This window comes from Etheostoma spectabile, unplaced genomic scaffold (assembly GCF_008692095.1).
Source record: "Etheostoma spectabile isolate EspeVRDwgs_2016 unplaced genomic scaffold, UIUC_Espe_1.0 scaffold00569390, whole genome shotgun sequence".
Lineage (NCBI taxonomy): Eukaryota > Metazoa > Chordata > Actinopteri > Perciformes > Percidae > Etheostoma > Etheostoma spectabile.
In genome coordinates, this window is record NW_022605103.1 from 133,701 (window position 1) to 157,428 (window position 23,728).

The 23,728-nt window shown below is 41.8% G+C and overlaps 1 protein-coding gene across 1 annotated transcript in view; it reads right to left on the bottom strand.

The window, feature by feature from the left end:
* LOC116684901 (potassium channel subfamily K member 10) overlaps window positions 1-23,728 on the bottom strand; it is a 146,638-nt gene that overhangs the window by 95,087 nt on the left and 27,823 nt on the right. The window contains exon 3 of the mRNA XM_032510284.1: window positions 1,266-1,383. Coding sequence (XP_032366175.1) covers window positions 1,266-1,383 — 118 coding nt within the window. The remainder of the gene's footprint in view (window positions 1-1,265; window positions 1,384-23,728) is intronic.

Genomic DNA, 23,728 nt, shown 5'->3' on the forward strand with positions numbered 1-23,728 from the left:
TAGTATGCTGAAGGTGAGCATGGATTGAATGATGCAGTTTTAAAATGACTGGCGTATTGACTTGTTAACCTGCACCCATCTTATCTTCCAAAGAAGGTACAGGTGTTGCTGACCTTAAAAGTTAACTTTCGTAATTGCACTGACTTATGAACTCTCAAAATTCACTGTAATAAGGGCAGACGGAACATACCACTCTAAGAGGAGGGCGGAACGTACTACTTTAAGAAAGGGGGGGAGAGTCCAAGGTGTGCTGGCCTATTTAATCTTGTCAACATAAATAATACTAAATATAAGAAAAAATGCACTGATGTGATTGAAATAATGGTTGTTGACAATGTATTAGATTAATGACACCCAAGATGTATGATTGCTGTTTTCATTGGAGCTCAGACACTATTTCCTTGGAACTGGGCTCCCACTGGCTTCCACGCAGCTCGGACCCATTCAGGCTGTATTTTATATGACTCAAACTACAACATAAACTCATTATAAAATTATTTACTGAAGTGATGATTCAAGTGAGATGTAGGGTCAAGAAGACAGAGACATTTATAGAAACTTACTTCTTTTTGCAATCAGTGTAGTCGCCCCCTGCGGCAAATTAGATAGAATGCAGGTTTAAGGCACTTGGTGGTATGATGAACAGTAGCACTGGGCTTTGCACAAAGATAATGTGACAACTTGTCAGCCTGCTAACTTGTTGCCCTCCCTAACGATATTAGCTGCTCTTAGCTTGCCCTAATAGAGCTGGCTCAGGTTTGCCTTGTTATAGGTCTAGACTGCTGGGGGACTTCCATTGACACACTAAGTTACTCTCTCCTCTCTCTATCCATCTGTGTGCAGTCATGTCCCAGTAATGCTCGTTATTAAGTCCTTATGTTTTCTCAACTTGCAGTTTTCCTTGGATCAGGGTGGCACCTTAATCATGGTTGCAGCTGCTGCCGTGGTCCTGCTCGGTGCCCTGCTACGCCCTGAACTGATAGCACTATTATTTCTAATCATAGTTCCATTATCTTTATTGTTACTATTATTTCCACTGTTCATCACACCCCCAACTGGCACTGGCAGATGTCCACCCACCGAGCCTGGGTCTGTCTGAGGTTTCTGCCTATAAGGAAGTTTTTCCTCGCCACTGTTGCACTAAATGCTTGCTCGTGGGGGAATTTTTGGAATTGTTGGGTCTTGGCATAAACAGTGCATCCCCTATATAAAATTCCATGGACCTGTTCAATGTTAGCAATTGAGTCATTCCATAATCAATGTACCTATGGTTGTGATTACAGTCCCAGCAAAGAAGAAGGCACTACCCAAATCCCAGTGGCTGGAGTTGTAGGAGGTATCACCGACGGGATTCACTCCGGCATTCACAGCTTCCACCGAATGCTGGAAGGAGAAGTAAAGACAGAGGCACATAAGAAAAATTCTGGTCTCACTATTGTTAGATTCTGTCTTACTGTATTTTGGATTCAGCATCTTGCTAGAATTACCAACTTCATCCCACTCACACCCCTTTCCCCAGCTTATTTGTTCAGTCCTACCCTCACCGCAAAAATTAGATTGATTGTCACTAGATTGACCATTGAATTTGTGTCATTTGTTTGGCTGTTATTTAGTCTATATCCACAACAATAAACCTCTTCAGGTGCCGCCAGACCCCCCATCCCAATGCTGTCGTCTATTACCTCCACTCTTCAGCGTCTACTGAGATTGGAGGAGAAAGATTTTACTGCTACTGTTTTGAAGTTGTTAATAATGTTAACTATTACTGACATATTAGACTTAGTCTTAGACTTAGACTTCTCTTTATTAATCCTTTTGGGATGACTCCCACGAGGAAATTGAAAGTTCCAGCAGCAGTTTTAGCAAGAAAATATAAATAAAAAAGACAGTATAAAGACAACAAAATAACAATAATAATAATAATAACAACAATGAGAACATTTGTCAAATAAACAAAGAAAAGACCATAAATTATTGTTAAAGTGTCAGTGTTGAGTCCAGTGTTAAAGGGATAAAGTGACCAGGTGTGAATTTAGTCCAGGTGTGTGTGTGTGTGTGTGTGTGTGTGTGTGTGTGTGTGTGTATGGTCCTCTCTGCCCTATTTCCTCCTCCCCCCTAGTGAGGAGTTGTACAGTCTGATGGCATGAGGGACAAAGGAGTCTTTGAGTCTGTTGGTCCGGCACTTGGGAAGGAGCAGCCTTCCACTGAACCGGCTCCTCTGGGTGCTGATGACGGTGTACAGGGGGTGGCTGGCATTTTCAGTAATGTCCAGCAGTTTGTCCAATGTCCTCCTCTCTGCCACCTTCACCAGTGAATCCAACTTCATGCCGACCACAGAGCCGGCCCGCCTGAACAGTTTATCCAGCCTGTGGGTATCCTTCTTTGATATGCTGCCCCCCCAGCACACCAGAGTGTAGAAGAGGACACTGGTGACCACAGACTGGTAAAACATCCACAGCAGTTTGTTGCAGATGTTAAAGGAGCGTAGTCTCCTCAGGAAGTACAGCCGGCTCTGTGTCTTCCTGTATAGGTGGCTGCTGTGTGTTGTCCAGTCCAGTTTGCTGTCCAGCCACAGCCTGAGGTATTTGTATGATTCAACTCCCTCCACCTCAACTCCCTCTAGCAGAACCGGTTGTGGTCTTGGTCTGGACCTCCCAAAGTCAACGACCAGCTCCTTTGTCTTAGAGGTGTTGAGCTGTAGGCAGTTAGTGCAACACCAGAGAGCAAAGTCCCCCACCGGACTCCGATACTCCTCCTCCCTGTCACCCCTGATACACCCAACGATGGCTGTGTCATCTGCGTACTTCTGTATGTGACACAGCTCTGAGTTGTAACAGAAGTCCGAGGTGTACAGTGTGAAGAGATCAGGGGCCAGCACATATTGGACTACAGAAACCAATCCAGGTTTGAGAAATAAGGCAGGAATACCATTTTATACAGTACACTGGAAAAATGCCTGTGAAAACCACAGTAATGTATTGTTATCAGATCAGACCATTACTCTTCACTAAAAGAAGAGAATAAGAACAACCCAAGGTTTCTTTTTAGCGCTGTCGTCAGGCTGACAGATATAGTCACTGCTTTATTGAGCTATCTATTGCGATAGATCTGAGTAGGACCGACTTCATGAGCTTCTTTAATGACAAAATACAAAACAATTAGAGATTAAATTCATCACCTTTGCCCTCAACTTCTAACGATTCACCTTTAAACGCAGGACCGCTAGAAAGGACGACAAGACCTGACACATACTTGGACTGCTTTTATCAGAATCAGAATCAGAAATACTTTATTGATCCCCGAAGGGAAACTCTGTGTTACAGTTGCTCAGATATTAGAAATATAAGAAATATAAATAAAGAAATAAAGAAATATAAGGAGTCTGAATATTTACATAGTTAAAGGTATATTATGATACAGTATTTACATAAATAACATAATTAAGGTGTTGCAATGGTGAAAAGTAATAATAATATTAATAATAGTAGCAGTTGAGCATTGCACACATTACAAGCCAGTGTTATTGCACAAAACAGATAATATTGTCCAGTTTCAACCTCTCTAAGTGTCTGTGTGTCAGACACTTAGAGGGAGGAGTTATAAAGTTTGATGGCCACAGGCAGGAATGACTTCCTGTGGTGCTCTGTGGTGCATTTTGGGAGAATGAGTCTATCACTGAAAGTGCTCCTGTGATTGAGCAGCAAGCCATGGAGTGGGTGTGAGACATTGTCCAAGATGGCATGTAGTTTGGACAGCATCCTCCTATCTGATACACCCGACAGAGAGTCCAGATCGACCCCCACGACGTCACTGGCCTTGCGAATCAGTTTATTGAGTCTGTTGGCATCTGCTACCCTCAGCCTGCTGCCCCAGCATGCAACAGCAAAGAGGATAGCACTGGCCACCACAGACTCATAAAACATCCTCAGCATCTTCCTGCAGATGTTGAAGGACCTCAGCCTCCTCAGAAAGTAGAGACGGCTTTGGCCCTTCCTGTAGAGGGCTTGAGTGTTCTTGGCCCAGTCCAGTTTATTGTCTAAGTGCACTCCCAGGTATTTGTAGTCCTCCACAATGTCCACACTGACCCCCTGGATGGAAACAGGGCTCACTGCTGCCTTGGCTCTCCTTAGATCCACCACCAGCTCCTTGGTCTTTGTCACGTTGAGCTGTAGATGGTTCAGCTCACTCCATGTGACAAAGTCCCCCACCACAGCTCTGTACTCAGCCTCGTCCCCCTCGCTGATACATCCAACCACAGCAGAGTCATCAGAAAATTTCTGAAGATGGCAGGACTCTGTGTGGTAGTTGAAGTCTGTGGTGTAGATGGTGAAGAGGAAGGGAGAAAGGACAGTCCTCTGCGGGGCCCCGGTGTTGCTGACCACTCTGTCTGACACACAGTGTTGCAGGCGCACATACTGTGGTCTGCCAATCAGGTAGTCAACAATCCAGGACACGAGGGGGGGATCCACCTGCATCGCTGTCAGCTTCTCACCCAGCAGGGCCGGCCGGATGGTGTTGAAAGCACTGGAGAAGTCAAAAAACATGACCCTCACCGTGCTCGCCGGCCTGTCCAGGTGGGCGTAGATGCGGTTGAGCAGGAAGATAATGGCGTCCTCAACTCCCAACCGGGGCTGGTAGGCGAACTGGAGGGGGTCCAGGAGAGGTCTGACCATGGGCCGCAGCTGTTCCAGAACCAGTCTCTCCAGGGTCTTCATAATGTGGGAGGTCAGTGCCACGGGTCTGTAGTCCTTGGAGTCACTGGGACGTGGCGTCTTTGGCACAGGAACGAGGCAAGATGTCTTCCACAGCATGGGGACCCTTTGGAGACTAAGGCTCAGGTTGAAGACATGGTGAAAGACTCCACATAGCTGGGAGGCATAGGCTTTGAGCACCCCTGGATGGATACCATCAGGGCCTGCAGCCTTATTAGAGTGGAGTCTGGTCAGCTGTCTTCTCACCTGGTCAGCAGTGAGGCACACAGAGGTTACAGGTGGGGTAGGGGGAGGGGGAGTCAGGCTGGAGAGAGGTGTTAACCTGTGTGCTAGAAGAGGGGGGAGTAGGGATCTCCCAGGAGGAGGGCAAGGGACAGTGAGGGGGGGAGGGGGAAGTAGTGGGGTTGGAGGTGAGACAGCAGTTGTGTCAATGGGGGGATGGGCAGGAGCCGGAGCATCAAATCTGTTAAAGAACAGATTGAGTTCATTGGCCCTGTCCAAGCTGCCTTCAACTCCTCTGCTGCCATTCAGTCTGAAGCCAGTGATGGTTCTCATACCGCTCCAGACCTACCTCATGCTGTTCTGCTGGAGTTTACGCTCCAGCTTCCTCCTGTACTTCTCCTTAGCCTCCCTGATCTTCACCTTCAGGTCCCCCTGAATGGCCCTCACCTCCTCCCTATTCCCAGCTCTGAAAGCCCTCCTCTTAGTATTCAGGATGTTCTTGATGTCCTTTGTTACCCATGGTTTGTTGTTTGGGTAACACTGAACAGTCCTTGCTGGGACAATGCAGTCCACACAGAAGTTTATGTAATCTGAGATACACTCAGTCAGCCCATCTATGTCCTCTCCATGTGGCTCACAGAGTGCATCCCAGTCTGTCACCTCAAAACATCCCTGAAGTGCCTCATAGGCCTCCCCCGACCATCTCCTCACTGTCCTTGAGGTCACAGGATGCCTTTTTACCAGAGGTACATAGCAGGGGTTGATGTGAACCAGGTTGTGGTCGGATCTGCCCAGTGGGGGGATGGGGGAAGAGCTGTATGCGTCCCTGACATTAGCATACAGCAGGTCCAGGGTCCTCTCCTCTCTGGTATGGCAGCTCAGATACTGGGTGAAGTTTGTTAGTGTTTTGGTCATGGTGACATGGTTGAAGTCACCCAAGATCACTATGAGGGCACTCGGGTGTTGAGTCTGGAGTTCAGCAATGGCAGTGTGGGTGACGTTACACGTCAACGTCGGGTTGGCAGAGGGCGGGATGTAAACAGCAACGGCGATGGCATGTGAGATTTCCCGTGGCAGATAATCTGGCCGGAGTCCCACAGCAAGCAGTTTAATGTCCGGGCTACAGATACGCTGTTTAACCGTAATGTGACCGGGATTACACCATCTGTTGTTAACTAGAACGGCAAGCCCCCCGCCTTTACGCTTACCGCTCTCGGTGCAGTCCCTGTCAGCCCGAACAGTCTGAAAGCCGTTGATGGAGACGTGGTCAGGAATATCCGAGTGTAGCCAAGTCTCCATGAAGCACATTAGACTACACTCCCTATACTCCCACTGACTCCGGACTAACGCTGTTAGCTCGTCCATCTTATTAGCCAGTGACCTTACATTGCCCATGATGAGAGAGGGGAGACACGGCTTACATCTCCTTCTCCTAAGTCTCCGTTGCCTGGACCCCTCTCTCTTCCCTCGCCGTTTCATTCCACCTCTGCATCCTCGACGTGTCCTCCTCCAGATTTCCGTGGGGATGTCTGTGGGCCGGGGCGCCCAAGACCGCGCCTTGTTTGGCTTCAGCGCAATCAGCTGGTCCCGGGTGTAAACAAAGCGGTCATGAAGTTGCTGCGCAACGGTGCCGTGACTATCCAAAACTCTCTCAACTCGCATGATTTGAGAGAGTGTAGTAAAGTTAGTGACTTAGAGTCTAAGAATTACACACGTAAGAAACAAAAAAGTCTGTTAAATAGAAATGTAACCCTCTCACCAAAGGCACGAAATATGAGTAACACTTTATGCAGCTATCACAATGTTACACTTGTGTACTACCTGCTTGGTAAGAATGGTGAAAGAGACATCTCAGTGTATAATAAATCTGTCTAGGGTAAGATATGACTCTCGCTATAACTTTAGCAATTAATGAGAGGCCAGGAGAACAACCCTGGTTTAATAACCTCAAATATGGTCAATTAATACTCCATATTAACCCATTCAATTTTACTGGAAATTGAGAAACAACAACACAGTATCTTGTTTTGATTTTGTATTCACTGAATGCAGATTTAGTTCAAATTAGTACAGAGACATCCCCAATATAAAAAATAAAATAATAAACAGAAAGACCCAGACCGTTTGGTCCTTAATAATTTCAACCTGAGTGCACTCTTTGGTTTAGTTTGTTCTTTAGCAAGCTTGCATTAAGTTTCGTTGGCGCGCTGAAAGTTGGAGCTCATGAAGAGAAGAAAAGAAAAGCGAGGCCAACAATAGTCCTACCTCCAATGTTGTGTGTAGAATGAGAACAGTTCCTACCGCGTCCTCTTCTCAGACCCATTTCAGTCCGCACGGAAGCGATGAGCAGCAGGCTGCCCTTTGACTCACAGCAAACCCTTTGTAGCAACACCTCCGCGTCGACCTCCGAAACCTCTTCCAGCCAGCCTCCGCTCCGGTCTGTGTATGCAGACGAAGAATGCTGCAGCCTCAGCTCCGGTCCGTGTATGCAGACGAATAATGTGGCCGTCAACTCTCCAACGCTGGCGGGTTCTCTTTTTTCCACTAAGCTAGCGGCTAGCCTGTTTTTATAGCTACGCTAGCTAACATCTTAAGTCCAACAAAACCACACTTGACCGGTAGTAACAATGCCGACTAACGCGCGCAGCTTAATCAGGAAAACAGTTCACAGTCCCATGTATTTAAAATACACATTGACAAGCTAGGCTATATGGTTGGACTCCCACTCTCTGCTTGACGTTTTTCTCTTTTTACCCCTCGTGTCGTTCATTCTTCTTCTTCTGATTCCCCCCCGGCCAACCGGAAATCAAACCCTCACAGGTCATCTCTAAAGTAAACAATTACGTAGTTTTTTTTTTCCCTCTGTATTAATCAAACCTTGAAACGTCATTCACATATTATTAACTACAAATAACTGTCTGAACAGAATAATAATACTTATTTGTCTCAATAAATGTTAGGCACTTTGACATAAACCAAATAAAAGTTTTGCATCTTATTAATAACTCACATATTTAAAATGAGAAACAAATACAAAATAACTGATGTTATCAGGTTATTACAGAAACTTAAAGACTGTTAAAAAGTAAAAGTAAGAAGACAAAAGACGGAGCAACTGCAACAGGCTGCATGCACGTTGGCGCATGCACACTCATCCTTTTTTACCATCCTTTTTTATCCTATAGACCTTCAACAATTACTGTTAAATGTCTCTTCAGATAAGCCATCTACCTGTCTCTTAGACCCCATTCCAACGAGGTTACCTAAGGAGCATTATCTGTGTTTACCACTTCATTACTAGATATGATCAATATGTCTCAAATAACAGGTTACGTAACGCAGTAACGTAACGTGCCTGAAGTCTTAGCCAACTATACACCTATATCTAATCTTCCCTTTCTCTCCAAGATCCTTGAGGAGGTAGTTGCTAATCAGTTATGTGATTTTCTAAATAGCAATAGTTTATTTCAGGACTTTCAGTCAGGATTTAGAATGCATCAAAGCACAGAGACGGCACTGGTGAAAATTACGACTTTCTAACTGCTGCGGACAAAGGACTTTTCTCCGTACTTGTCTTATTAGATCTCAGGGCTGCATTTGACACAATTGAGCATACCATCCTGTTACAGAGACTGGAACATTTAGTTGGCATTAAAGGAATCACTCTGAGCTGGTTTAAGTCCTATTTCTCTGTTCGATCTCAATTTGTTAATGTTAATGATAAATCCTCCGAGTACGCCAAAGTTAGCTATGGTGTTCCACAAGGCTCAATGCTTGGACCAATTCTAATACAGATAGACAGACAGACAGACAGACAGACAGATAGATAGATAGATAGATAGATAGATAGATAGATAGATAGATAGATAGATAGATAGATAGATAGATAGACGTTTATTGATCCCAAGAAAAATGGGAAATTCCTGTGTTACAGCAGTAAAAATCAGTCACAAAGCACAAAATATAAATATAAATGAAATACTAGGAAAAATATACATAAATACAATATACATGAAACAATAATACGAATAAAGTAAAAATAACAAATATTTGAATATGTACAGGATTGGGGAACAAAAATGTGCAAATGCTTAAATAATATGCTAAAATGTAAATGTAAATAAACCAAATGTCCAGGTTGCATTAGTGCAGTAGTGTGGTGTCCAAAAGTCTCATCTACCACCCAGAGATGACATGTTAAAAAGTGTTATTGCTTGTGGAATGAATGATTTTCTGTAGCGGTCCGTGCGGCATCGAAGCTGTCGGAGCCTCTTAGAGAAGCTGCTCCTCTGGTGGACCAGTGTGGGGTGGAGAGGGTGGTCAGGGTTATCCATGATAGATAACAGTTTGTTCAGTGACCTCCTCTCCACCACAGCTTCAAATGTGTCCTGTTTGCAGCTGATCACAGAGCCAGCCTTCCTGATCAGTTTGTTCAGTCTGTTTTTATCGCTGGCTCCGATGCTGCTGCCCCAGCAGATGGCGGAGGAGAACAGAGCGCTGGCCACAACAGACTGGTAGAAGATCTCCAACATCCTGCTGCACACGTTGAAGGATCTCAGCTTCCTCAGGAAGCCTTCTTGTAAACAGCATTGCTGTTGATCTTCCAGTTGAGCCTGCTGTCGATGTTGACACATAGGTCTCTGTAATCCTCCATGTCCACGTCACCTCCCAGGATGCAAAGGGGCTGCGGAGCCGTTCCCTTCCTCCTGAAGTCGATCACCATCTCTCTGGTCTTATCTACGTTCAGCAGCAGGCAGTTCTTACCAGACCACTCCACAAAGTCACCCACCAGTGCCCTGTACTCTCCCTCCTGTCCATCCCTTATACACCCAACAACTGCAGAGTCATCAGAAAACTTCTGTAGGTGACATGACTCTGAGTTGTACTGGAAGTCTGTGGTGTATAAGGTGAACAGAAAAGGAGACAGCACAGTCCCCTGCGGGGCCCCCGTACCACTCACCACCACGTCAGACAGAACATGGTCCAGGCGGACAAACTGTGGTCTATCTGTCAGGTAGTCAGTGATCCAGGAGACCATGGACACACTGACACCCATCACCCGCAGCTTCTCACCAAGTAGCAGTGGCTGGATGGTGTTGAATGCACTGTAGAAATCAAAAAATGTGATTCTCACAGTGCCACCATCCAGGTGCAAATGAGCTCGCTGCAGAAGATAGATGACAGCGTCGTCCACTCCCAGACAAGGCTGGTAGGCAAACTGTAGAGGGTCCAGAGAAGAACTCACCTGCGGCCTCAGGTAGGCCAAGACCAGCCTCTCCAGCACCTTCATCACATGAGATGTGAGAGCCAATGGGCGGTAGTCCTTAAGGCCAGATGGAGTCGGCTCAGGTTGAAGAGGTACTGGAGAACACCAGACAGCCGACTGGTCCAGGTCTTCAGGACCCTAGGGCTGATGCCATCCGGGCCAGCAGCCTTGCGCTGGTGTAGCCTCTCCAGCTGTCTCTTCACCTGGCCAGGTGTAAATGCAAAGCAGGGGGGGAGCTTGAAGTGTCAGTGGGGGGAGGAGAAATGTGGTGTAGTGGTAGTGGGGGGAGTGGGCTGACTGCAGGAGGGCTGAGGGAGTGAGGAGGGAGATGTTGGAACAAAAGAGGGTGGGGGGGAGGAGGCAATGAGGGGGTGTGGGGCGTTGGTGGTGTATATAGGTGTATATATGCTATCTTTAGGCAATATTATTAGGAAACACTAAATTAACTTTCACTGTTATGCGGACAATTATACTTGTCAATCAAACCAGACAAAACCAGTCAGTTAGCTTAACTTCAAGCATGCATTAAATATTTAAAATCATGGATGACCTACAATTTTCTGATGTTAAATTCTGAAAAACTAATTGAAATGATTGTGCTCCTCCTCCAAACCTCATTATCTAAAGATATAGCTACGCTGGATGGTATTGCCCTGGTCTTCAGCACTACTGTCAGAAATCTAGGAGTTATTTTTGATCAGGATATATCCTTGACATCCATCTAAAACAAACCTCAAGAACAGCCTTTTTTCATCTTCGACTTTCATTGCATCAAGAGAAAGAAGTGACATTGGGGTCTTACTGTCCTCTGCCACATCAACAATGTGAAGAATTTTTATGAATCCTGTTTGGTCAGGGTTCACTAATTTTGACATATGAAACTCCAAACGATGGGCTACGAGGGTCCGTGTACGTTTTGATCGTTTGTTTTTTCGTTTGAACCACAAAACAAAATAACGAGAAAACCGCCGTTTTTCGTTTGTCGTTTCAAACCAAAAACAAAGAGACGGTAAAAAGAGAGCCGTTCTTCCGTTTTCATTTCTGAAGTCAAAAAACGAAAAACGAGTAAACCAATTTCAAATAACGGACCGTTTTTTGTTTTTTGAAATTCTTATTTTCATTTCTCCGTTTGAAGATCATTTCATTACACTATATTAAAAGAAAGACAGGTGGGCCGGAAGTAATAGTAAATATAGCCTATAAAAATAAAAGCCAATCTTTTACAACGGGTAAATTGTGCTGCACTTATACCAAAGTAATGTTAGAAGAAAAAAATTAATCAATAAATAGGCTGATATGAACCTGGACCCAAAGAAATATGTTAGCAACAGTAGTTTATTACAGTTATTTAATATCGAGCCTATCCACGTGCACATCACCAGCCCCGTTTAATGAGCGCATTTTGGTTCAATACAGTTGGTAATATAGGGTAACCTGAGAACTTGTGTGTACAGAGTTGGTACTGTTAGCGCTATATTAAATAATTAAATTCATATTTAATGTGGTTTCCCCGCAATGGATCAAACTGTTCCCCTTTCGACCAGCTGATGGCAGTATTTAAATGACTGACTGTATTGTGACTTTGGGAACTGGTTTAAATTAAGATTACTGATACAGATGTATTTATTGTTGCTCATTTCATTTGGTTTTTGATTTTATTTGCAACCTAGTTATCATCATCATGAAATGTCCTAATGTAGGCCATCTGGGGTTCCTCACATGAGCTGCTTGCTTCCTCATCCTTCCACAACAATTCAATCATTTTAAGGTCAGAACTTTTGACTTGGCCTTTCCAAAACATTCATTTTATTTTTCTTTAAGGTAGGTGGGTAGATTTATTTTGTCACAATATAACAGGTTATATAGATTGAAGTATAAAGTGAGTTTGTAACTCCCTTCTCTCATAGCAGAAAATATACGTTAATATACTGTAGAAGCAATTATAAAAATGGTAAACAGAAATAAACTATAATCAGTGGAGCAGTGCTGAGGATGAATTAGAGTTTGAGAGTATGATAGCTTTGGTCAGGAGTGTGTGTCGTTTTTATTTTAAGAGGGTTGTTGTTAGGGGGGCCTGTTAAATCAAGTTATGTTCATCTGTTGCTGACCATTGTGGTGTCATTTTTGGCAAATAATAAATTATTAACTTGTTCAAATTTCTTCTATTGTGTTCACTTGCAGAATAGTTAAGTTTAGTTGAAATGTCCCTTTGCTGTTAAGCTATTGGTATTTTATGCAAATAATAAATTAATCAACTTGTTTATTAAAATGTTTAGATTATGTTCACTCTCTTGTTGTCTATTACACACACTAGAGCCACACCCCCCTACTGGACTGTAGGCCTATATGTGAGACATGTTTTTAAATTTGTGTTACAGTCAACTCCTAAAACGGTTGACGCAGTAATAGCACACATGGAAATCAGACCAACATTATGAGGAGAAAGCGCTCATTTTGGTGAGTAGGCCAATGACTTAAGCAGCAGGGCTAAGAAACGTGATTTATGAAAGCAGTTATAATGACAATAATGGAAAATGTTTAGCTTTCCAAAGTTACTGAACATGAAACTTAATTTCTTTCATCTCCATATGACAGCAGTTTGCACACAGCAGGCATGTGCCGACAGCTACTCGTCTGTTTTTGTAATGTTTTGAACTGCCCTTGATGGTCCATGTATGGTGGATACCACATTAAATATGAATTTAATTATTTAATATAGCGCTAACAGTACCAACTCTGCACACACAAGTTCTCAGGTTACCCTATATTACCAACTGTATTGAACCAAACAATGCACTCATTAAACGGGGCTGGTGATGTGCACGTGGATAGGCTCGATATTAAATAACTGTTGCTAACATATTTCTTTGGGTCCAGGTTCATATCAGCCTATTTATTGATTCATTTTTTTCTTCTAACATTACTCTGGTATAAGTGCAGCACAATTTACCCGTTGTAAAAGCTTGGCTTTTATTTTTATAGGCTATATTTACTATTACTTCCGGCCCACCTGTCTTTCTTTTAATGTAATGTAATGATCTTCAAACGGAGAAATGAAAATAAGAATTTCAAAAAACGGTCCGTTATTTGAAATTGGTTTACTCGTTTTTCGTTTTTGAATTCAGAAACGAAAACGGAAGAACGGCTCTCTTTTTACCGTCTCTTTGTTTTTGGTTTGAAACAACAAACGAAAAACTGTGTTTTTCTTGTTATTTTGTTTTGTGGTTCAAACGAAAAAACAAACGATCAAAACGTACACGGACCTAGGAGCTTTGCAAAGATTTTTATGTGAGCGTTATGCAGGCTCAGAGGCCAATAGCTAGAACACTCTGTAGGATCCTTATCCTTTTTCAGGAGTAAGGAAATCAAGGCTGTGTTAATGTCCCTTGAGAATTTACCCTTTTCAATAGAGAAGTTATTCATGTCAAGAAGGAAAGGGCCCAACTGTTTCAAAAAAATTGCATAAAATTCAGGGGGAATCCCATCAAAGCCTGGTGTTTTTCCTTTTTGCATATTCTGTACTGCAAGTCTTAATTCTTCAATAGAACCTAATTTGTCCAAGCTGATTCTTCTGCTGATAATTGAGGCATGTCAAGCTGATTTAACCAGCTGTCGCAGTGGGATCTATCCAAAATAACCTCAGATTCATTCAGATTAAAATAAAATGTCAGAAAAGATTTATATATTTTGACAGGGTTAGTTCTAATATTACCATTTTATGATTTAATAGCTGGAATATCTAAAAAATAGTAACTGGATTTTATCCTCATTGCAAGAAGGTGACTAGGTCTAGCACCCTGAAAGTAATGGCGCTGTCTTGCTCTGTAAATTAGAAATGCAGACTTCTGTTTCAGAATGTTGTTTATTTCTTTCTTGACTAATGATTGTTCTAAAGCTATACGGTCAGTAAAATTATTTAGTAACAAAGAGTCTAATCTAGTGAACTCAGCTTCAAGGTTTTGCAGCTTCAGTGAGGTAGCTTAGCGCACTCGTGCAGAAAAGTATGGTATTGCTCCTTATAAAATGTTTTATTGCCCACAATAATTTCTGCAAATATCTGGGACTCTGCAATAAACTGAGTAATGTAGCATTAATTTTTCAGAGAAGTAGTGAAATATAATCTGACCGCACGTTAAATTGTTGTGGCGCAAAGGACCCTTTTATGGTCAGATAATGCCATTAGAAGTAACACCGCTTTATCAATTGAATGAAATAATTGAGGGGATGCAAAAAAAAACTATCCTTGAAAAGGATTTATGTCTACCTGAGAAAAAGGAATAATCCTTACAGGTGGAATTAACTTTATAACAAATATCTATGAGGCCCAAGCTGCTGGCCCATGATTTCAAAGCGTTTGTAGCCTGAGCCTGGTACCTTGTGGCCCCTGCATTTGATCAATCAATATTTGGGTCCCACACAGCACTGAAATCTGCACCAACAATAAATAAACAGTCCGTTAACATAAGCTTTTGAGGTGGCCTATAGCTCACTCAGTTAGTCTGCTCGCCCCATGTTGGCTGAGTTCTGCAGTAGCCTGGGTTCGACTCCAACTTGTGGCCTTTTGCTGCGAGTCATCCCCATCTCTCTCCCTCCTTTCACTTTTGTCCACTATCTCTATCTAATAAAGGAAAAAAAATAAAAAATAATCATCTTAAAAAAAAAAAAACTCCAGCATTTGATTGGTGAGCGTATTATAGAAATTGCCATCAAAAACTTTAGGTGCATAACTTGACACAAATTTTTTAGCACCAAATTCTGTTTTGGAAATCACAATCCTGCCACAGTTTGAGTGGGAGATTCTGTTGAAAACAATGGCTACTCCTTTTGTTTTGATAGAATCACTAAATAAAATATACAATATTAAAAATAAACACATTTTTCATCAACAGAAACAAAAATCTGAGAAAATCGTGGTTTGAGGTAGTTTTTCTGTTTCTCTGGCAATGCCTCTGCAATGGCGTCCGTATTGCCACGTTGAACTTTGTTCTTGTTTGCCATTCTGCTTCACAGAACTCTAACGAGCACAAAGTGGTAAAATATTGAAGTTGGAACCATATAAAACAACTATTTGACAAATTTGGGCCAGAAGCTACACCTTAAACTGCCATCTCTGTCCAGTCGATCACGTGATTCCAGCAGTAAAAAAATCTTGAATTACAAAAAACGGCAGATGTCAGAGTCGGGAAACATCTGAAACAATTCTCTGATTTCCTCATTTGCATTATAGGACTGGTGTCTAGTCAAAGTCAAAGTATCTTTATTTGTCTCCGTAAGGAGAAATTTGTTTTGGACCCTGAGTAACATTGCTGCAAGAGTTACAACAGACAAACAACAACATATAGTCACCATGTGGAGGACCCAGAGTAGGGTTGGACATTGTTTTTTTTTTCTGATACTGGTCCTCAAAACTTAAACTTATTATACGGTGTTGGTGCCTTCAAAGTGTATGAATCAATACTTTAAAATAAAGAATGTAATAACAATGACATAACTAAACTTATTTTACTTGTCAATTGCAGTTATGACAAAAAGAAGCACCAGTAAATGACAAAAGCGAATTTTACAATAACACTGAATGTACCACTTACTTACCAACTGTAATTGAACATACAATTAAGGTAAGTTAAGTGCTGTTTCTCCTACAGGTCTGACCCCTGATTTCCACCAACTGCAGAATGTCTGCAGATCCGCTCCGGAATGGCGGCGGAGTCAATAAGTTTCCAATAAAATCAATGTGTGTATTTTCACTGACTAAGGAACGGCTGCGTTCCAACTCCGTCCCAGCTCCGGCGAACTGCAACCCTCCGGAGCAGATACGCAGAGCTTTTTGCCTGATGGTAAAATTTAGCTCAAGGCAGATTGTGCGGGACAGGAAGTCGAGCACAGAAACAAAATAAAAAACATCTGGTTAATTTTCAAAATAAAATACACCATGCTCACGGCGAATCATATATCGAGACAGGCCTGATGTCAAGAGGTCAGGTCAGAGGTTTTGTGGTTCCGTTTTTAGAAAAGCTGTTCCGCAACCAGTCTGGACCTAGCAAGGATTAAAAGACGGTGGAGCATGGAGCCGACACGCAGCATAGCCTGTTTAGTGTTTACTTTAGGACTTTTTTAGCAGTGGGGGTAGGTTTGTCCGAACAGCAAATGTCAGGGTTCATGAGGACCAGAATACAACAAGCATCATCATAAAGAATGAAGACATGAACATTTACATGCATATTAAGTGGTTTGTTTTGGTTTTATATTCATGAATGCTACAGCAAAGGATGGTTAGTTTAGCCAACAGTTAAGTTCATAAACTTTGTCCAAATTTCAAGATTTGTAGCAAACTAAGATAAGATAGACTACAAAGCAATAGCTTTTTTTTTTTTTAGCTTGTTTGTCATTATTCGCTATTTAGAATGGAGTAGAGTTGTGTTTGTGTAAACAGCACGATGGAGGAGAGCGGACTGCCAGACAGATCACTTCCTACCTGTATATGCCTGTACAGGTGAGTGGGTATTGATACAAATTTACTTTTAGTTGTTATTATAGCCTACTTACAGTTACGAGCGTAGCAGTATCTTTCACTGCCAGCTGTATGTGCTGTTGTAACACGCCTCTGCTGTGTGTGTGTGTGTGTGTGCAGCGCGGGCATTGCTGTTCAGAATCCAATCTATCTTCCAAAATGTAATGCTTGTATCTAAACAAATTGTGCTTGAAGCTGCAGGCCATCCAATTATAACAACCTCATCCATATTGTCAAAATCATTAAGGTATTGAGTCATTACATTTAAAATAATTTAGATAACAGCCTCACAGTAGCCTATGATTTACTGTAGCCATCCTAACAACACACTACCTGAATGCCTTTTTCTAGTCTCCAGTTTCACTCAGAAGTAATTTTGACAATAACCTACATCAACACAACAGTATGTGAAGTTAAACTGGACAGGCCCATTAACCTCTAAATCAGGGGTCATCAACTATATTTGTCAGAGGGCCAGAATTTTGCCAGACAGTCTCCTTGGGGGCCGGACCCTTAAATAAAAATTAAATAAAAAATCAAATTTTGGTATACATTATGAGTGATGTTTATTGTTAATACTTTTTCCATTTCACTACAAAACTGAAGGTCAGGTTCCTATCACCTATACCACAGACAACCACCAGGGGTGATAGATATTTTGCCTCAACTCAATTAAGTCAATTTTACTTATAGAGCACTTGAAAAACAAACACTGAGGAAGTGAAGGGTCTCTTAACAGAGGTAAAATGGCACTCTCAAAGGCTATGAAACGCAAAGTTGATATTGAAAACAGGTCCTTCAATGATGACTGGACTGAAAAGTACGCATTTATCATGCCAACCTTCCGGAATACCTCACCAGTATGCCTGATTTATATATATAATATTATATATATATATATATAAATAAATAATTTGCAACGAAACTGTTGCTGTTGCAAAAGAATGCAATCTGCGCCGTCACCACCACACTAAACATTTAAATTTTAAGATTTCATATCCTGAGCAGTCAGAGGCGCGTCAGAGAAAAATCGCCGCACTGAAATCTGCCTACTCCCACGCAAGTGGCATTATTACTCGAACTTTAACTGATCAAGAGAGAGTAGTTTGATTTTGGGGTGTAGCCTAAATAGAGTCATAAATGGTGGTGATTACTGAGAAGAGACTCAGTTGTTGCTGCTTTTAGTTGCTTTAATAGTGTAGAATAGGCCTACATATTTTCTCTTTGATCCTCACAATTTTGGAATCCAGTCGCGGGCCGGATCGAACGGCTTGGCGGGCCGCATTCGGCCCGCGGGCCGCCAGTTGATGATCACTGCTCTAAATAGTTCTACTTGTTGTTAAATTGCAATGTGAGCGGCTGCCAATAGGGGGATGCATGATCATTTAAAAGGCAACCGCAACTATTGTGTCTAATGCGTCTAGTGCGTCTGCCCTATTTCTGATAGCATGGCGGAATAAATTTTACTATAGCAGTGCGCCACAATAAAATCAACACTATGTGTATTCATCTCAGGTAAAAAACTGACACACTTTAACGTCACACAGTTAGCTTTCAGTATTTAACTGTGTTTAAGCAGCTCTAGCTGACGTTAGGTTAGCAATACCTGCTGCGAAGGTAAATGTCAATTAGCGTCACTTGCAGCAACGCTTCTGTTGCCTTTTAGAGCATCATAGAGCTGCACATGGTATTTCAGTGGCACTGAAATCCGCGTTTCGGTGCCATTGCTATACCAGAGCGCACCCAACGTAGAGCTCCTTTGCTCTGTTGGCTCTGATCCAAAAGCTACACGGAGGTCAAAGTTTCAAAGCTGCTGTGTGGGTCTCGCCTAGGCAGAGTGGAGGTACTGCCGGGAGTGGAGCCGCCAGATACTCGGTAGAACTGGCTGATGGCTGTTGACTGGCTTATGCCTATTCACTTATTTCTGGAGTGCGCTAATGTAAAAAAGAACGTGGGTGAAACTTCCTGTGAGACGGCAGAAGTAGCATTCCAACAGTTGTGTGTGTGCTAATTAGCAAAGAGGCTAAGTATATTTTGGTGTTTTAGGATTGTTTTCTATTATTACTATAACTTACTATTATAAGTTTTTGAGATGTTGTTAAGGAGCTTAAGGACAGCATTTGCTGTTTGGGGTTGTACAAACAACCAGTCCAAAATAAGTCAGTGGCTTAAACATATGTGTTATGAATACAAGCCAAAGTCCCTGCCAGAGTGTCCCTGCCAACGATGGTACAGTTTTCATCGCCTCCCACAAGAAGATGAATCAAAACAAACATGGCTTAAGAACTTAAACCTAAAAAAGCCCCCCAACCATCTCTTTGTGTGCTTGTTTTACTTCGTTGACAAGAAGCCAACACAGCACAATACCCAACGTTTTTTTTCGGTTACAAGAATCCACCGGAGAAGAGACGCTGACCCAAGGCTTGACTGGTCACAACAGGTAGATCCACTAGCTTGTTAGTTTTCTTTATACGTGCGGTTATGCTGTGCTCCGATGGGACCATGATTGGGTCCACCGCACGGTAGAGTTGTGGTGGTGTTGACAAACCACTGAGAGGCCTGGAGTGCAAGTAAAAGCACTGGTAGAGCACAGGCAGAGGTGGGTGGAGTAGGACAAAATTGTACTAAAGAAAACTAAAAGTTGTTCTAAAAAATTACTTGAGTAAGAAAAAAAAGAGAGAGAAGGTGCTTGATGAAGTACAGAGTAACTGCTGGGTAACAGCTGAATTGATTTTTTTTTTTTTTTTTTACGCATGCATTAATCAGACAAATAGGCCTACAACAAAAATTGTAGGTAAATTATAGTTCATCCAATTAATAAAATAAATTAAAAAATGTATTTATAAATTACGAAATGGATTGAGTAAAGAGACTCACATTGATTTACACCTACTCCTAGATGTACTGGCTCCAGTAAATGTAAAAGTGACTCGTCCACCTCTGGGTTGCGAAGCTCTACAGAATACCTGTATAAATGCAAATGTGTGAATGAGAGTTAAGAATTGAATACTAAGTTTGAAACTGTAGCAGCAGTGTGAGTTTCGAACCGCTGGATTAATGGCATTAAGTTGACATAATGGGGAATAGAAATGGTAAATCCTCCAGGGGGGAAATACATGAAGGTGATGCTAAACATATGGAGCAATATTGTGAAGGAAGCTCAAAATATGTAGAAAAATGGAAAAAGAGATATGAGTTCACAGGAAAATTTAATGTTGAGCAGTTGGAAAAGCTGGTTAAAGAATTGGAAAAACAAATGCAAGGAAAGCAAGGACGAGTGAAGACTAAGGATGTGGAGGAACTTAAATTTGCAAGGCTGTGGCTGGAACAGGCATGTAGGAGGAAGGCAGGGAAAGAGACAAAGCAGGTTGTCAGAATGCAAAAAGTTTTTCAAACTCATTCAGGCATCCCGTATGACGAAGGCGAACAAAGCGCTTACCAGCAGCGACTCAGACAAGCTGCCCTGACCGGACTGCAGCCGGCAGGTTCAGCCTGGGTGAGGAAGCATGATTTACCGACTCAGTCTCCCACGCAAACTTTCCAGGGGATATGGCACGCCTATAAACACATTGAGTCTAAGGGGAAAAAGACAAAGGGGTAGAATAAAGTTTTCTGTATGGATGGAAAAGGGAACAGCTAGGTTTTTTATACCATAGATGTTGATTTGCACCCCGGAGGACGCAGGGAGCCGTATAGGAAACGGGATGGGGGCCGTGGGGGACAGTCGAGACCAGAAAATTATCGGCAAAGAAAATGCTGGAACTGCGGCAAACCAGGTCATTTATTGCGAAATTGTAAAGTAAAAAAATAAAAATAAACACCGTCAAAACTCCCTGTCCTCAGAGGAAGATAAAGATTTAAAATAACTAGAGTCAGAGACAGATAAGGGAAACTACAGACATCTTTGACATGTTCTCTGTTTTTCACCTTTTTATTTGGAATACAATGAAAGCCTATTAAAAACATGCATGAATCAAATCTGTAAATGGGGGAATCACTCAAAATTGGAAGGGAACAGTCAGAACAGGAAACAACGGAGCCTGGGGACCCTAAATAAAGGTGAGCAGAACCTGTTGTAAATCGAATCTGCACATTGGTGACATCTACATTAAGGCTATGCTGTTTTCACGGTCTGACTGATAAAAATGTAATTGATCTAGTGGGATTATTAATGCTACGTGTTGTTGAAGTGTAAAGAGTAGCCAAACAGCGTGTTTGGTGAGAAGTAGTGTGTATTTTGTCTAAGAGACTGAGACACATGAGGAAGTAATGTGTTAAAATTTCTGAACGCAGAACCTTTTAAAAACATGAGTATTACTACAATTTCTTAGCAAAGTATATGAGGAGTAATGCATGTATAAGTACGATCACAATTATATGAGGATGTCTGACGAAAGCCATACATTGATTACTGGGTTGGGACCAGTTCCATATAGATTACAGATGAATTTATTGGTAAAAAAACAAAAAAAAAAACACGAGTCAAAGAGCTAGTGAAAGAAATTAGGTAAAAGTAATGGAAAAATATAAAACAATTAGATGATACCAATTCCAAAATTATTAGATTTAAGAGAAAAGAAACTAAAAAGGGTATGTGTATGTATGTATGTATGTATGTATGTATATATATATATATATATGTATGTATGTATGTGTATCTATATATATATATATATATATATATTTAAAATTGCTCAAGAAGAATGAGCCAGAGTACATGAATTGGCACTATTTAATTGAGACTAAGTTTATTTCATTTTTTATTTTTATTTCCAGTCAAGTGCCACACGTTTCACTAGCAAAAACACATGATATAGGATGGAAACACTTGGGGGAAGTGGCACTCAAAGCTCAAAGAGCAGACAACTAAGGGCCAGTTGACACAGGGTTGGCATACAGCCCCTCCAGTAAAACGTACAGATATCAACTGGGGTGGGAAGTGCTTACCACACCCAACCTACACAAAAGTGACCAATGATTTACATCCATATGTCTGAGTAAGAGAGATGTACAGGACCTAGCAGAGGTCCTTTAATGTTTATGGACTAAAGGGCCTGCCGATGTAGGCCTGATGAAAACTGCCACAGCTAAAATTAAATTTTTTAAAAAAAAAGCTTTTGCTCAGCTAAAAGAAGAGCTGTCATCCATTGTTTTATTACTACCACATTATGAAAAACAAAACAAATAACAACATTTGTACAGACAGTAGACTGTAAGGAAGGATTTTTGACCTCAGCTCTGACTCAAATATATGGAGGAAGAATGAAGCCAATACCATACTATTCTAAAAAACTTGATACAGTAGCAAACTCATTTTTCTATGTGTACAAGCTGTGTGTGCTGGTGGCACATGCGGTGGATGTATTACTTTTGCAATCAAAGATGAATTTTCTCACACCCGCAAGACAGTTGTCATATACTGCCCTATTGCTATCTCAGCCTCATTTGGTCATAAAAAGATGCACAACTTTAAATCCAGCTACTCTGAGTCCAACTCCAGAAGACGGAGAGCCACACTGTTGCATAACAAAGACAGAAAAACTACAGTTACCACGTCCTGATTTGACTGACAAGCCTTTAGCAAAAGGCAAAACGTGGTTTGTGGACGGTTCGTGTTCAAAAGACGAAAGAGGAAAAAATAAATCAGGCTACGCCGTTGTTGAATTACCATCAAGGATAATTGAAGCCAAACAACTAAAACCTCAGTATTCTGCTCAAGCAGCTGAATTAGTAGCATTAATAAGAGCATGTGAAAACGGGAAAGGTCAGTGGTTGACCATTTTTACCAATAGCCAATACGCGTTTTCTGCACTCTTCTTTTTCACAGCTCAATGGGAAAGGAGAGGAATGATTACTGCAGCAGGGAAACCAACAACGCATGGAGAATTGCTGAAACAGTTGTTACAAGCAGTAAAACTGCCAGCTAAACTTGCAGTGTGCAAATGTGCTGCACACCAGAAAGGTACTGATGATGCGACACTAGGAAAACAGACTAGCTGATGAAATTGCAACAAAAAAAAGGCCGCTACAGGTGAATACGGCAAATCAGACATCTACAAAGTACAGGAAAAAGCAGAATTCATTTACATGGAAATACAAAAAAAACACACAAGAAAATGCGCCTATAAGTGAGCAAAAAAATTTTGGCTGAAAGAGGGGGCCTACAAAACAGAAACAGGCCTGTACGCTAAAGACAAGAAACCCATACTCCCTAAATCAATGTTTAACGCAGCAGCAATATTGACTCATTAGCGGTGTCATGTGTCAACAGGGGGGAATGGTGGACCATGGTTTTAATTCATTTTCTATAAAAAAAAAAATTGTAGAGCCTGTATCCTTTGTATTTCAGACCAAAGCGTGGATAATTTCCACAACCTACCCAGCTGTTTAAAATATTACAAATGGATTTCATAGAGCAAACAAGGAATGGTCCATACCAATGCTGTCTATTATTAATTGATGTATTTTCAAAATGGGTTGAGATAGTTCAAGCCCAACATGCAGACGCAATTACAGTTGCAAAAGCAGTGTGCAAAATTATCATATCAACTCACGGTGTGACAAGTTATTTAAAGCGAAAATGGCTGATGAAAAGAATGAAAGATGGAGCACAAAATCTAGGCATCACGGTGAAAACCTATGTGCTTATCACCCACAGAGCGAACAAATGGCACAGTGAAAGCTAGATTAAGAAAATATATGCATGAAACAGGAAACCCCTGGCCTGAATGTTTAGACCTAATTAAATGAACATGAGGATAACACCAACAGAGAAAGGGTTAACTCCGGTCGAAATGCATGGGAGGGCATTTAATCTACCTATGTTCACATGTGACTTAGAGTTGGAAACACAGTAAACTACTCTAGTAGACTACATAGTCAGGATGTTAAAAAGTAAAACAGTGTCAAATGCACATTTACTGCCGCATTATTCTCTTCCCCTGCACACAGGAAACAACCAAAAGTGCAACCTGGCGACTGGGTGTTCTTCATAAAGAGGAAGTGTTGGGCCAGCCC